The following is a 15565-nucleotide window of genomic DNA, read 5'->3' on the forward strand; positions in this document are numbered from 1 at the left end:
TAATATAGAGATTTTAAACTGCATTAACCCTCAGAATAATGTCTTCACTTCTTTAATATCTGGGTTTAAAAAGTGGGAGGGGGGACCCAGTAAGTTGTATTATTTTAACAATTCATTCCAGAGAGATTTCCTTTTCTAGCCTGGGCTTAATTCAACTGATAAGATCGAGGGAAACCTTAAAATAAATTCCACTGACAAATAACCAGTGAAAAATGACTTCCCCTTGGTCTGTATTACAGACAGCCTCCCCTGTAACTGCTAAGATTCGCAGGGAAATAAATGGCATTCATCATTTTTATGTAATAACACTGTCTCCGCAAGCAAGATATCTCAAGAAAAGATGTGTTTGGATTAAAATATTTTATTCGCCAAATGACAACTTCATTTTGTTGTTTATCTCCTAATGCCTCCTCACTCATCACAGAAATAGCATCTTAGTGGCAAATGGGGATGATCAAAAGGAAACAAAACTTCACGTTTTTGGGCTTCATCTTTTCTCTCAGAACTCAGGCAGAACTTTTCATAAAAACTATGCACACCACAGTGGGATGTGTGTATAGAGATTTGTTCCTCCTTTAATTCCTCATAAAGCACAACTCTGTACAGGAAAAATAAGAGTATATTAAATGTATTGTACACAAAATATCACAATATAACATGTACTAATACTCTGATTAGTATGAGATCTCTCTCTCTACACACACACACACACACACAGTCTCTGGTCAATCTTGAAGTGATATATATAATCCTACAAATTATGGTACTATTCAATGTCTATGCATCCAAAAATTCAACTATATTGTACTGAAGTCCAGAGTGTAGATTCTCTGTGTTAAATCTTGTAGTTGAAAAACTGAGTATGAGGAGGACTCCCAACAAAGAAATATCCAGGTAAAATCCCATCACCCTTCATCAAATCACTCTAAGTACATTGCTAAATGATACATGACATGCTGTAAACGACAATCTTATATGAAAAAACCCCCACCTAATACCCAAGTGTTTCGCTTACATATTCAGGCAACTTAATGCTCAACAATTAGGTCAGCTCCCACCTTGTGAGGGCGCTCAGCTCCTGGTGAAATGCCGACTTGGATAATAATTCTCCCGGGGTGGAGATTTAAAGGGACCATAGCATTCCATCACACTCTGGGATAGCATACAGTAAAAATCACAGGAACAACTCACAAGAAACTACTCCAATCCAGACTGAGATTTAGACCTTTGGGGATGACTGTATTCAGATGGAAAATCCATCTGGCTTCCAATTGCAACATAACCTTTCTTACATCTGGTCTGCTGTGTTGGTGTGGTTTATATACTTATATACATACGTACATGGGTATGACACTCCGTTCTATACGAATCAGGATTTTAGAAGATATGTCCAGAATTAGACACAAAAATCTGGAGGCACCTATGGTACAAAACCACATACAACTCACACTGGTGAGGAGATAGGCTTTGGGTTCTACAAGACACTACACAAAATTACACCCCATTTCCCTAGCACAAATAGAAGAGGCAGTTTTGCCTTTCTTACTCCATTGACCTGAGAGTGAGTCCCACTGAATTCAATTTTGCAGAGACGTGGTTCAGATTGCAGGCTTTTCCAAACAGTTCCTTTCATCCTGTGCTAGCTCAGATAAAGTATGCAGCTTGAGGGTAGACAAGGGAGAAAAGGTCAGAAAACTTCCTCCGATGTGGTTAAACTACAGAATATTCTGTCGCCCTGCAGGTCATTTTTGACAATTATTCCGAAACCAATGTCTCATAGCGCCTTCTGATTTGATTGTATCCAACTGGTGGTTTGGAGGGGGCAGTGTTTAAAGGAAGCACCTGCTTTTTATTAACATGCATTCATTGTCTCTCAAAGGATCTTGCTTACAAAGGCTGCCACTGGCATGAAGCGTGCTTCAAGTGTGCCAAGTGCCATCAGTCTTTGGTAGAAAAGCCTTTCGCTGCCAAAGATGAGCTCCTGCTGTGTACAGAGTGTTATTCTAATGAGTATTCATCAAAGTGCTTCCACTGCAAGAGGACCATTATGCCTGGTAAGATAACAAGGAGCTTTTGCTAACGAAATAAATAGGGCCACATGGCTGTTTTAATTAATTTTGAACACTGGTCTAGTGGAGCTCAATAGGCAGAAGTACGATTAAGGTGAAACTCTCTTCTTTAATCCAAGGGCCTTTTCAGATGAATGCTTCATTTTTACAGGTGTTGCACATTCCTTATGCAGAGGCCAGTTTGCTATTTACTGTCCAATTCACCCACCTGTTGCCATTTCACCTTTTGCCATTTTACCTCCCCTTTCTTCTTTTAGCTTTTAGGAATGTGATTAGGTGAGTTTTACGGAGAGCTACTTATGCAGATCCACATCGTTTTCTATGTCTTTTTCCTGAAAGATTTGCTTCAAAATGAAAGCTACTTTCCCAGGAGCTGAGCACTCCCCACTGTACCACTCCAGTGGGATCCTAAATATCCTTAAATTTATAAAGGAAATAAACCTTTTTTTCTCCAAAAATGCTTTTGGGTGTTGTACTATTCCACTTGTGACATAAATAGACATTGGGATCCCATAGCCTGGCTGCTTCCTGTGGCAAGGTTTCCTTATTTGGAATCGCAAAACCTTCGTTGTGCCTCCAAATTTAATTTTATTTTTACCTTAAATTCTGGGCATGCCTTTCAGTCACAAAATGGAGTCCCAGGGAGCCACTGGCAGGTGGATTCTTTCTCAACTTTTCTTTTTTTGAGCAGCATTTTCAATTACCTCACGGAGGTCAGTTGAGCCACCCATCTCACACATGGCTTGTCGCTCTATTTTATAAGACTGATGCATACCCCATTGCACTTCCTCCAGAAGAAAAGTTGTGGGGGCTCTGGATCCTATCCGCCAGCTCTGACAATTGTGAGTAACAGGTGCTCTGCCACAGTTCTTTATTCAGCCAGAGCATAGGCAGTAATCAGCAACTCCTGCTATGCAGAGTGGGAGTACAAATTCAGGCTTGCATCTGAGACTGAAATGTTGTCACTGAATAATTCAGACCCATTCAAAGCCAGGGTGCTGGTCAGGTGTCCAAAATGGAAATTTTAATTATGTACTAAATTGCCAGATTTGCATCAAATTTTGCCTATACAAAAAATATTCGACAGATGCCCTAGTGCAGGGGTAGCCAAGGTAGGGCCCTCTAGAATGGTTGGTTGCTTATAAGTCACTTTGGGTTGCCTTGGGCAAGATAAAGCAACTAACAAATTTAATTAACAACAGCAAAACAATAGATGTTGTGAACAACTCCTGTCATCAAAGAGCATTTGCCATGTTGCTGGGGCTGATGGGATTTGTAGTCCAAAAACATCTGGAGAATACCATTGACTTGGCTGCCCCACAGTAGTAGAGCATGCTATGATAATTATTTGTATCATGTCCCAAAATAGCCATTTCTGTGTTACATAACTATTTTGTGGTGGTGCTACAAGGTTGCATCTGGAGAGAGTGAATGTTTTCTAGCAGATGAGCACTGAAACATTCTGCTACATATAAGATATTATCCAAACAACTGGCCCTAATTTCTGATTATTTTGTCTAATAACATGCCAAGTTATATGTTCAAGATATTGATTATCTATAGAACAATTCGGAAATCCGATTCGCAAATCAATCCACCTTACCAAAATTAATAAATAAATGTTAACACATTTGGCAAGATTTCCTCAGCATGGGAAACAAGTGTGACAGATCCAGTATTTTAAATTTTAATACGCTGGACACTAGTAGCAGTCACACAATTAAATTAGTCTACTTAATGTTAAATCTGTCTAAGCTGTACTTATGGTCCCTTCTGAATAAATTGGAAGACCAATGTGACTGTGGTGGAATCTATGCACATATTTTAAAAAAGCACTGTGAAAATGCTTTTTATTAAAAGTGTTTTGAAAAATATATTGAATTTGCCATAAGCTCACCATCACCATTTAATGTCACATTTGTATAATGCACGTAAAACACACCTAAGACGTTATATTTGCAGCTGTATAGCTGAGTCCTGTGAGTTGATTTAGGAATAAGATTTGGCAGCTGAATTTAGAAAACTATGGTTGAAGGTATGAAGCACTGATAGTGATAGGTAGCTAGTTTCTTTTAATTCAAGCAGCCTAGTCAGATGCATTCAGAAGGGTCACAGAGACAGTGGGCAGTGCAGAGATGTGAGAGCCAAACTACATGTGATACCATAAAGTCTGGCATAGAACCATCACTGGATTTCACAACTTTTCAGAATTTTATTGAGGTACCCATACATCCCCACCGTGAGCCCAGTACCAGCCTCAGGGGGACATTTAGATTGCGGGAGTGGTGCAGGCACAAAGGACTAAGACCCTCCATATACCCTGTGCCACTTCTCCAGTAAACCCCAGAGAACCCCCACAGCTACTAAAGAAATGCAGGGAGGTTTGGTCACTTGCATTCTTTGTTGCTTGGTTCTGATACAGAGATGTGATGGCAACCTTATTTTTGGCTGCTTGTTTCACAGCAGAGTTTTATTTCAGATTATCGCATAAATATGGCAATTTTCCTCTACTACTTATAATCAACTAAAAAAAAGAAAAGGAGGATAATAGGCTTGCTAAAAATTGTTGACTGGTACAGGTAAAGTACAGTAATGAAATAATTTGTAGACCCAACGTGAAGCTAAAGTGGAATAATGCAGTGTTGACACTTTCCAGCATAAGATACAAGACTCTTGAAAAGGTGCTCAATTCACACAAGCACTGGCTATAGGAGTTTTATGCTTCCCAGGACTTGGAGCTGATTAGAACCTCATTGTTTTCATTATACTTACCCTATATTCAATTACCACTTGTACAAAACAGCTATTTTCCAGAACTGCCTTCCTCCTCTCTGTGTAAAGCTTCCCCTGTGCTGCAATTTCAAACCATGCTGTTTCAAGTCCTTGAAGAGGAGGTGTTGGAAAGTCTTGGTTAACTAATGTCTTTGCATTTATTTTCAATAGTCAATTGAAAATATTTTCCATTAAGTGTTATAGTATTCCATTTATGGTAAACTTAGAAAACAGCTCAGGATTAGAAAAACTAGCTGCAAAATGTTGCTGATTTACTTAAGCTCCTGATTTTTACCTAAAACATTGCTGTACAGACCAGAAGGGGGACAGGGATGTCTACACCCAATGTCCATTTCTTGATTTGCTTCCCTGCAACGAACTCCAATTCACTGAAGCTGTCATCTGTGTGTCTGCTCTCATCTGCACATGCATCATCGTTCGCACATGTGCAGTGGCTGTCTCAAATGTACACACCTCAGTTTAGCCAGGGCTTCTGCGGAAATTGATTTGAAGGAAAGCACATCACACCAGAGTATTTTTCAAGATGCTGCAGGATATCTATGGACTGTGACTGACGTCAAGTTTCCTCAGCTTCAAACACCTGTGGTGGGTGTATGCTTGAGCCAGAATAAAGCAGCAATGCGTACATAGACTTAGAAGAAAATTTGTTGAAACAAATATGGCAAACTGCAGAGACCTCCACATGTATTGTTATGTCTTTCCCTATCAGACATAATAATACCTTACCTCCCTATATCTTATTTTTATGTCCTTTGATTAGTTTTGAGATGGCCATTTCACTTTGACATTAAAACCTGAATTTAACCATGAGTTTCTGTGCTTAGCTGAACTGCGGCTGTTGTGCTATAATTGATAATGAAGAAATAATGTCCTAACCATACTGTTTTAGCACAGTTTTTAATACAGCATTCCCAGCCGGCCAATAATCTGTCAGGTTTCATGATTGGTTTTGCAGGTTCTCGCAAAATGGAGTTTAAAGGAAGTTGTTGGCATGAAGCTTGCTTTGTTTGCCAACACTGTCGGCAACCGCTAGGGACAAAGCCTTTGATTACCAAGGACAACGACAATTATTGTGTGCCTTGTTTTGAGAAGCAATTTGCTCAGTGTTGTTACTCCTGCAAAAAGGTAATGAAGCAAATGAAAAATACTGGGGCAGTGGGGGCGGAGAGATAGGTAATCACAATGAACTTCACTGTCCATTCCACAAACGGGGGGTTGTCATTTGTCCACAAAAGAGAAGCAGACACTCTTGGTGACAGCAGCCACCCTCTGCAATGCACTCCTTCAGATAATTCATGAGACCATAATTACCTTTATATTACTCTTCATAATTCTTCATAATAACTCTTCATAATTACTCTTCATATTAAGCAGTATAACGTTTGTTAACAAACCAAAAAATATTCTTTCTTACAATGACCCTGATGCAAACATCCTCAGGTTTGATAGAATTCACTGCCAAGAGATGGGAGGAAGCAGATACTCTGAGTCTGTTTCCATTGTCAAAATTACATGCGGTGAACAGAAGGTGAATGCTAATAGCACGAACAATGCATTCAATAGTGCATTTTACATTTCAGGAGCACCATAGGGGATACAAGATGGGTGCCCCCCCAAATCATCATTTAGTGCAGCATTTTCCAACTTTGGGTCCCAACATCAGACCCAGCCATCAGACCCAGTGGTGAGGGATGTTGGAAGTTGTAGTCAACAGCATTGGAGGACACAAGGTTGGGAAAGCCTAATCTAGGAGGCACAGGTGTGTCATTATTGGGAATAAGCCCCATTTGACACAATTAGACTTCTGAATGGACATATATGAGATTGTAATGTTAGAGAGATAATCATATGAAGGCTTCAGTCCTAAGACCACTTACTAGGAAGTGAACTCCATTGGACATAGTGGGACTTCTGATTGGCATACATTGGATTGTCTTGAAAGTATGCTTCAGCTGTCCACCCACCCATGCAATTCCACAATTTAACACCAAGCCAGAGCCCTTCTGTTTAAGTATACTTCTAAAAATCTCAATGCTGCATTTCCTGTGGGCAGTCCAGCAGCCTCTTATCCATTTCCCCTTTACAACCAGCAGCTGTTTCTGTAGGAATAGTCTCCGAGCCAACCCTGTTGGACATTAGTAATAAAAAAGAAAATAATTCTTCTGAGCATGTGCAGAGTGCCTTTTCCCCTTGCTACAGAGACACGGAGTGACATTTTCCTTGATAGTGGGGTGACTCCAAAGTACGCTGGATATTCAGCATCTTTCTCTTCTTATAAATTAACCAAGGAAGTGTGGTGCTTATTGACCTTTGGTTTTGTACTTAATGCCCAAGTTCAGCATCTGGCTACAAATGCTCCTTTATCATCCAATAGGTGATAACTGCTGGCAGAGTGACCTATCATGACCAGCCTTGGCACAAAGAATGCTTTCTGTGTACCGGATGTGAGAAGCAGCTGGCAGGGCAGCGGTTCATTTCCAAAGATGAACACCCCTACTGCCTTGAGTGCTTCAGCAGGCGCTACGCAAAGAAGTGTGTGGCCTGCACCAAGCCTATTACAGGTAACTGTTGACTATCCAACTGACGAAATACAGTCCATATTTTGATGGTCATTATGGCAGAAGCAAGCCTCCTATATAATCATTGGCAGCCTTTGGGCTTCTTATTTCAGCATTGCTGACGGATGAACACAGGGTGCTAAAATTATTTATGGTGAATTGGAGAGCAGTACTATTACCGCAGGACATTTATATGATCATGAGAAAGTGGCCCTGTTGCCACAATTCTTGAGCTGTAATGAGATTCAGGCTCAAACTAAATGTTACGGTACATAACAAAATATTGGCCACATGCCTAGTTCCTTCTTTAGTCTCCGTAAGATCTTGCATAATTTATTTGCTATCACAGCACCCTGGTTCATATCCAATGCTGCTGTTCTCTGGTGCATGTAGCAGAATTTTCCCCCTTCTGCCCTTTCCCCTGCAGCACCCTGAATGTGCCCAAAATCTGTCCCACAAGATTAGAGGACCCTCTGGAGCAGATTTTGAAGGTGCTTAGAAGAGGAGGAGCAGAAGTTGCATTACACAAGCATAACTCCACACAAGCAGTGCTGAATACACTATTCTGTGTTTAGTGACTGTACCAGTGGTAGTCAACAATTGGCAGCTGGAATGGTAAAATACAGGATTTTGCAACATGGATACATTGGACTACATTTTAGGGAGGGGGAGGGGAAGGAGAGGGAGGGAGGGAGAAGCCATACAGTTGCTGCTCATAGCTGTCAATATTTCCCTTTTCTTGTGAGGAATCCTATTCGGAATAAGGGAATTTCCCTTAAAAAAGGGGGAAAGTTGCTGCTGTCAGCAATGGGTGTCTGCATGTTGTATGAACTACAGTGGTACCTCGAGTTACAAACACCTCAGGTTACAAACGCTTCAGGTTACAAACTCCACTAACCTGGAGCTGAGAACCTTGTCCCAGGACTTTCACCCTTTTAGTTTTGTTCTGATTGTATTCACTTTAACTGCAAATAGATAGATGAGAGATAGATGGATGGATGGATAGATAGATAGATAGATAGATAGATAGATAGATAGATAGATACTAGTGTAAAAACGATTAATTCACCCCGGGCCTTTGGGAACTGAATGGCCAGGGACTCACCAATTGTAAATATTAGATTGCAATTTTAGTACACTAGTTGATGGTTTTAGATTTTTTTATGGCACTGTGAAGCATTTAGTGATAATGAGATGATTTTAATTATATTTCATGCTGCTCTGGGCTCCCAGTTGGGAGAAGGAGCAATATAAAAATCAAATGAATAAACAAACTAAAAATAAACTCACAAGATGGTTATGGAGGATAAAAATGAAGAGGAAACTGCCTATGTTACTCTGAACATCTTGGGAAAAGGTCAGATCCAAGATGAATTCTTTAGGAGGGCCCAAGTTCAGTGGTCGGGGATCTGTCTTACATGCAGAAGGTCCAAGGTTCAATCCCAAGCATCTCCAGACAGGGCTTGGAAGGACACCTTGCCTAAAACTCTGGAGAGCCAATCACTGTAGACAATATTGAACCAGATGGACCAATGGCCTGATTCAGTGTAAGGCAGCTCCCTGCGTTCCCATGTTCCTGTGAGAATAGCAACACCAATGCAGTTACCATGGTAAGTAAGTGGCGACTCCAAACATGGCCTTGTTTACATCCACATTTTGGGTCAAAGAGTGCAAAAGGAAAGGCATCTATTCCCAGCCTCTGAAAAACAAAATAACCAACAAAATATACAACTGTTTAAAGCAAAGCAAAATCTCAATGAGTCGTCCTCCCCTTTCCAATTTCTAGTACACATAAACACATTAAGCAGCAGTTGGAATTGTTTTTAAGGGTTCCATGGTAAGAGTTCACCCACTTCCTGAGCCTGCAATCTGGGGAACCCTAGCATTGCCAAGCATCCTATGAAACTCTGGCTGGCAGGTGTGTCTGTTATTCTCTCTGCAATGAAAGACGTAGAAGGCATTTTCTGGGTGTCATGCTCGAATCATTTAACTTCACCTTCATATTCCCAGAATTGAAGAACAGATCTTGCCAGAAATAGAAACACTGCTTTCAAGATTTGTGCTTAAATGGCTTATAATTAAATGTTTGGCAAACACACAGAGGCTATTTAAAAGTACTCTAAGACCATTAGCTGGATCCTTTTAAAAACAAATTGAATGACCTCTTGTCCCAGTTCTGAAGGGTAACACTGCCAATTAATTACTGATCCCGTCATTCAAAGAAAGAAACAAAACTGATGGGAAATTCAATCAGCCATAACCTTTCTCACCATTGCGTATGTGAGTTCACACACAGCAGACCCTGGAATTTCTTCTACAGGCATAATTAATTGCAAGCAATTAAGCACCACCTTTCCACAGCTCCATAAAAATGTGCTTTTTAGGCCAATTTACTTTTATGTGTTAGATTTATAATTCACAGTATCCAACAAATATGGTGAACTGTTAAATCCATAGTAGGATAGGGCTATGAGTATTGAGCTAGGTGGGCCTTAGGTCTGATCCAGTAGGACTCTTCTTATCTTCTTACGTATACAAAGCAGTGCGTACCTGTGGATGTGCATCCTGCATTAAAATGAACAAGGCAGCTCAGGGAAGCTGGCTTAAATGTGCACATTGTTGGTCCCATAGTAGCCACTTCTGAATCTCAGAAATATATACCGTATTGGCCCGAATATAAGCCTCACTTTCCCCCCGATTTCCGATCATGAAAAGTTAAAGCGCTGCTTAAATTCACGACCTTACAAAAATTGGCTATTACGATATCGCTGCTGAAACAGCAGTAAAACAGTAATACGGAACAGGTGTGAGTGCCTGTGGAATTTTAAGGGAGTGGCTTATATTCGGGCCAATACGGTAGTTGTGTCAGCATCTATTGGTGTAGTGCATGTCAAAACATGGACCCTTCAGTGAATTGAGGGTGGCCCTAGACACTTTGCTGCCTGAGGTGGAATTGCAAATGGTGTCCCTACCCCCAACCAGGCCAAGGCGCATAGTTCCTAAGACCCCTCAAATTATTTTGGCTCCATGAGACAGAGACTCCCAAAAGCATTGTCTCCATACCTGGTAATAAAGAATACAACAAGAATATTACGTATCTGATGTTTTGCTGCGTTTTCATCACAAGTCAATTGCCTGAGGAGGACACCTCACTCTACCTAATGGTAGGACTGGCCCTGAATTAACCACATGTGTTCATTGATCCAATTTTTCTCCGGTTTCCATATATTAGGATAACTGAGAGTTTTATTTAATCTGGGAGCCCTCAGTGGACATGACATAACAAGGGGTGAGAGAGTCCTATTTAGATTTTTAGATGGAACTAATTTGCCTCAGTGTATGGCAGCTTCACTTCATTTAGCTCAGGTTTTGACATTTATTAAAGGAAGAAGGAAGGGACTTTGCTTATTAGAGCATAAGTTACTGCCTTTGTGATCTGCTAAAAGGCACTCAAAGCCCCACTTTTCATCTCCATGTTTTCTCTTCATAGCTCTCGGCGAAGCCAAATTTATCTCATTTGAGGATCGCCAGTGGCACAGTGATTGCTTTAAGTGTGGGAAATGTTCCAGCTCACTGGTGGGAAAAGGATTCCTAACCCAGCAGGATGAGATCCTCTGCTGCAAGTGCGGGAGCACCGCATAGCTCACAAGACCCGAAAGCAAACCTTGTTAATTTCCGTGCGCTTTAAGTATCACATGCATAATTGCTCAGTGGTCAAAAATCTGTCTAACAAGTATAATTATTGTTCAGTTGTGCAAATTGCTTCCTGACTGCATTTCTGACACAGCTGGCAGACATCCCTTTCATCCTGTATAACCACTTTAAATAACAGGGTTTCTGCTAGGAAACAGTTATAAAGATATACTAACCTGAAAGCATGTTTGGTTGTTTAACTGATTGGTTGGTTGGATGGTTCCTTGTAGTAGAGTGCACTCTACTGTTGAGAGTGCAAGAGTGTGCAAGCTTGCAACACAGACCAATATTGTGCTCAAATCCTAATAAAAGGAACATACATGACAACTCTGTTTAAGAAACACCAAAATGAGACTTTTCCGACAGCACAGTGTTTATCACTGTCTTCAACCCTTTCTATGCATACAGTATGTAGGTCAGCAACGAAGGGTGCTGTCAAACAGCAACAAAGTTGTGTGAGGAAAGTAATGAGGATGTTCTGTTTTATTTTGCTGCTCCTAGAGGTGCTTTTCCATCTTATATTACAAAAATGCCGCACTAAACATGACACTGGAGCTCCTGGTGTTTTAAATTTGTGTTAAAAAAGTCACATTGGCTGCCTTGATTTGGATGAGAAATATATGGAGATTTAACCATTCTCCTCATGCTGATTCCTTAACACAGATCTTGTGGGTACCCATATGGAGTACTGGAATTTTGCTATCAGAGGCAAAGAACAAGATGGTACCTCTCTTCCCATTCCATGTGCAGAAATCACCTAATTGGACTGGCCAGTAAATCTTACTCCAACACTGCTGACATGATAATGACCACCAGCATCAGCCTAGTTTAGGGGAACCAGAACATACACAGCTCTGTCCTCCAACAGAGAAGAATAGCAGTCTAGGAAGGACAACCAAGTGGATGTCACAGCTGCTCCCATGTACACTTGCCTAAGAGTAGGGCCAGCCCTGGCAGTTGAAGTAGAAGCAGGTCTCTCTACATGTTTCTCAGAGTGAAGCACAGAAAGGTCTCTGCTTTCCATAAATGGCAACACATTTGACATGTGGGTTTGAAGGGAAGGGAGTTGGAGAAAGCATTATAGTACTGTACCTTCCTATGCAGAGCCCGATTCACAGCCTACTCTCAGCATGCTGAAGGGCTGGGTTGTATGCCCTTTCTACAACAGGTGGAAGCCATGTGGAAGCACCCTAGGTCTTTTGCTGCAGTTAGCATTGTAGATATTGATACTGTGCAGCATGAAGCATCTGAATGCCTAAAAATTGATTCCTTTTGGAATAAAACATTGTCCAGACCCATGAGATATTATCCAAAGCTTTACTTGCAGAACTCCTTCAAGTGGGCTGTGCCTGCAAGGTTTGTTTGTGCCAGCATTGGCATCCTGGTGTCCCTGGAGGTGGAGGTGATGCCAGTTCTAGTTCAGCTTCCAATTTACTCTCAGTTGCCTCCCCCAAAGGAAGACGCTCCTCCCTGGCAGGAAGAGGCAGCTCCCCAGCACCAGGTGTTGGGGTGACTAGGGGTGCTGGATATCACTGGGGCGGCAGACTCCACTGCCAACCCAGTTTGCCCCACCCCTGAATCAAGCTCTCTAGTCCTGGGCTTGGACATTTCTTGGGGTCCCAATTTCACCTTCCCCATCCTGATAGGACCTTCCTCAGGATCATCCAGCTTCAGCTCCCTCAGCTCCTCCCATTGCTCCTCAGGATCCAACCATCTCTTCTATGACATCACAAGCCTCATGCCAGTCACTGTCAACCAGTATTGACAACACTGAGCTGGATAAACCAATAATATGACTCAATATAACACTGCTTTCAATGTTCCTGTGTTCCTAACTGAGAGCAAGATGTGCTGCCATCAAAAGGTCAGGGTTGCTCAGCCCACTCATATGACCAGCATAATTTTTCTTAGCTGTATGTAGCAGAATTCCAGCTCCATCAATAGTGCTGCCTCTTCCCCTTTGTCGCTTCCAAAGCCACTCATCTCTGCATTCTCCCCCACTTGACTTCTCCTGCCTACTTTTCATTTCTCTTACATTCCGCACCTTCCTCTTTACAAGGCTAAAGTTGTCAAAAATAGAACTAGGTTGCCAGTCCTAAAAATAAAAATCCTGAATAGAGGCACATATGTGCAAGGATTTTTCAGAAATGAATGCTCCGTTAAATGCCAGGTGGTTTGAACGATCTTAAAATAAAAATTAGAGCTACTCTGAAGTGCTTGTTTTGTATCACTTCTCACCTAAACTTCTGGGAGGGTGAAAGCAGACTTGTAGAACATCTATGAAAGGGAAGCCAATTTGATGTTTTTTCCTCAGATTCTTAAGGAGGTTCCAGTTAAGTACCAAAGCCATGCATCTCTGTTCTAGGTGACAAAATATAGAGGGAAGGCATAAGCTTGCACACTCTGGATCAGAGGTTTCGATTTTAACAGGTGCTAGTAGATATATTTATGTATAATTGAACTGATTCTGGTGTGCATCTGTAATCCTGCCCACGGGCACAATTTCAAGGTGGGTGGTGTGGTGGTGGCAGCGGTGGCATGATGGGGGTGAGTGTCCTGGATAGAAAAAGTTGGAGCATATGGGAATAGCCTCTTCTTTTCCTATTATTTCATCTGTTGAGTTCCATAAAATGTAAATAATAGGTGGCGTTATCACTTATTCTCTTTTTTGGAAACCTAGCTTATTTTTCAATGATTTATAAGCCACCTTACACAGTGGGTGTCATCAGGGCAGGACTTTGAGGCAGACGCCCAGGGCCCTACTCAGCAGAAGGAGCTGGTGGGCTTCCAAATGCAGCAGGCCACATTCCCTAATGTTGAAGGAAGTCAAGTGAATGCACATTATCTTTTAAACTGGGGAGAGGAGTCCTAAGGCCGTGACACCCAGAATTCAAAATTGCCCGACTGCAGCACTGACCCTACAACAATAGTTCTCTGGTCAGCATATAGGATCAAGCAACGGCCCATTGCTGAATGGTAGGGCATCTGTTTTGCATGCATAAGGTCTCAAGCACAATCCCTGGCATATCCAGGTTGGGCTGGGAGCGGGGAGAAAACAGGTTGATTTGGGCAGTGCTTCTCCCTTTTCTTTTTCCTATGTCTTGTGCCATTTGGCTCACCAATGCCCAAGCTGGAGTGTTCTCTCTCTCTCTCTCTCTCTCTCTCTCTCTCTCTCTCTCTCTCTGTGTGTGTGTGTGTGTGTGTGTCTGTCTGTCTGTCTGTCTGTCTGTCTCTCTCTCTCTCTTTTTCTCCAGTGGCTTTCCCCTGGAGTAGGGATAGCAGAAGCCCTGTGAGAGCCCAGGAACAAGCAGAAGGGGCAGAGAGAACAGGCCCTTAATAAATCTGTTCTTTAATGCGTTTTAATGCCATTGCAACAAATGGACTGCGGTATACATAACCAGCATGAGTTTGACCAAACTGCAGGAGGCAGTGGAGGACAGAGGTGCCTGGCGTTCTCTGGTCCATGGGGTCACGAAGAGTCGGACACGACTAAACGACTAAACAACAACAACAACATACATAACTGGGCACAGAAGTGCACGCTTCAGATTCTGCCTTTCAGCCACTAGGTGGCGGAACATCGCTGCTGTCCAGGCCTGGAGAGTCCTTAATATCTGATTTCATCAGTGTTGTATCAGAAGAAAGCTGATAGGAGAAAGGAAACAAAAAAAAGAAAATTAACTTCATAGAGGAATAAATAGGCACAGTGTTGACTTCAGCACTGCTAATATTGATTTATGCCAGCTGTGCGACTGGCCTGATGACGTTATTTGAGAAAAATCCAAGCAGTGTGTTTCAATATTATGCAATTTATCACATGGATTGAAGAGCATCCCTCATAATTCATCTGCTGCTAATACAGCGTGACTGGGTACTATGGAAACTGATACACAAAACTCTTGAAAGTGTATCTGATTCTATCAGGGATCATACTGTCATCTCGGCAGGTATTTAAAATGGATGCAAAGCCCTTATCTGTTTTCTGCACCCATGGCAAGAGACATTCAGGTGGAAAGTATTGGTGTGATCTGGGGAGCCTCATTCACACAACAAACAGGGAGCACCCAACAAGCAGAGAAGGGGTGATTGGCAGCTCAGTGGCAGACCCACTTTCCTCCAAGGGTCTCCATGCATTCAACTAAAAAATCTGTACAGGATTGACAAATGCAAGCTTTGTATTCATGATCAGGGTGATTTAGAAAGATCCTACACCTGGTCAAGTTGTATGTGCAGAGTCTCTTGCAAATCTTGGTGTGAATGTGCAGAGGTCACACGCAACATCATTTAAATAAAACAAATGAAATCCAAAAAGAAAAGAAACTGATAATTCACTAGTTAAAGTTAACAAAAACATCACATAATATGACAATATACAAGCAGAGGGCTTCTGTCTTTCCTTCAGGCCTTCTTAATTGCAAGAAGACATTCAGCAACTAAGCAAACCAGGAAAAA

General features: G+C 41.7%; 1 protein-coding gene across 1 annotated transcript in view; it reads left to right on the top strand.

Moving 5' to 3' along the window:
• Positions 1-13787, top strand: part of FHL5 (four and a half LIM domains 5) — a 33118-nt gene extending 19331 nt beyond the window's left edge. The window contains exons 3-6 of the mRNA XM_053381499.1: positions 1880-2054; positions 5818-5987; positions 7237-7423; positions 10911-13787. Coding sequence (XP_053237474.1) covers positions 1880-2054; positions 5818-5987; positions 7237-7423; positions 10911-11062 — 684 coding nt within the window. The 3' untranslated portion in view covers positions 11063-13787. The remainder of the gene's footprint in view (positions 1-1879; positions 2055-5817; positions 5988-7236; positions 7424-10910) is intronic.
• The last annotated feature ends 1778 nt before the right edge of the window (positions 13788-15565 follow it).

This window comes from Podarcis raffonei, chromosome 3 (assembly GCF_027172205.1).
Source record: "Podarcis raffonei isolate rPodRaf1 chromosome 3, rPodRaf1.pri, whole genome shotgun sequence".
NCBI lineage: Eukaryota > Metazoa > Chordata > Lepidosauria > Squamata > Lacertidae > Podarcis > Podarcis raffonei.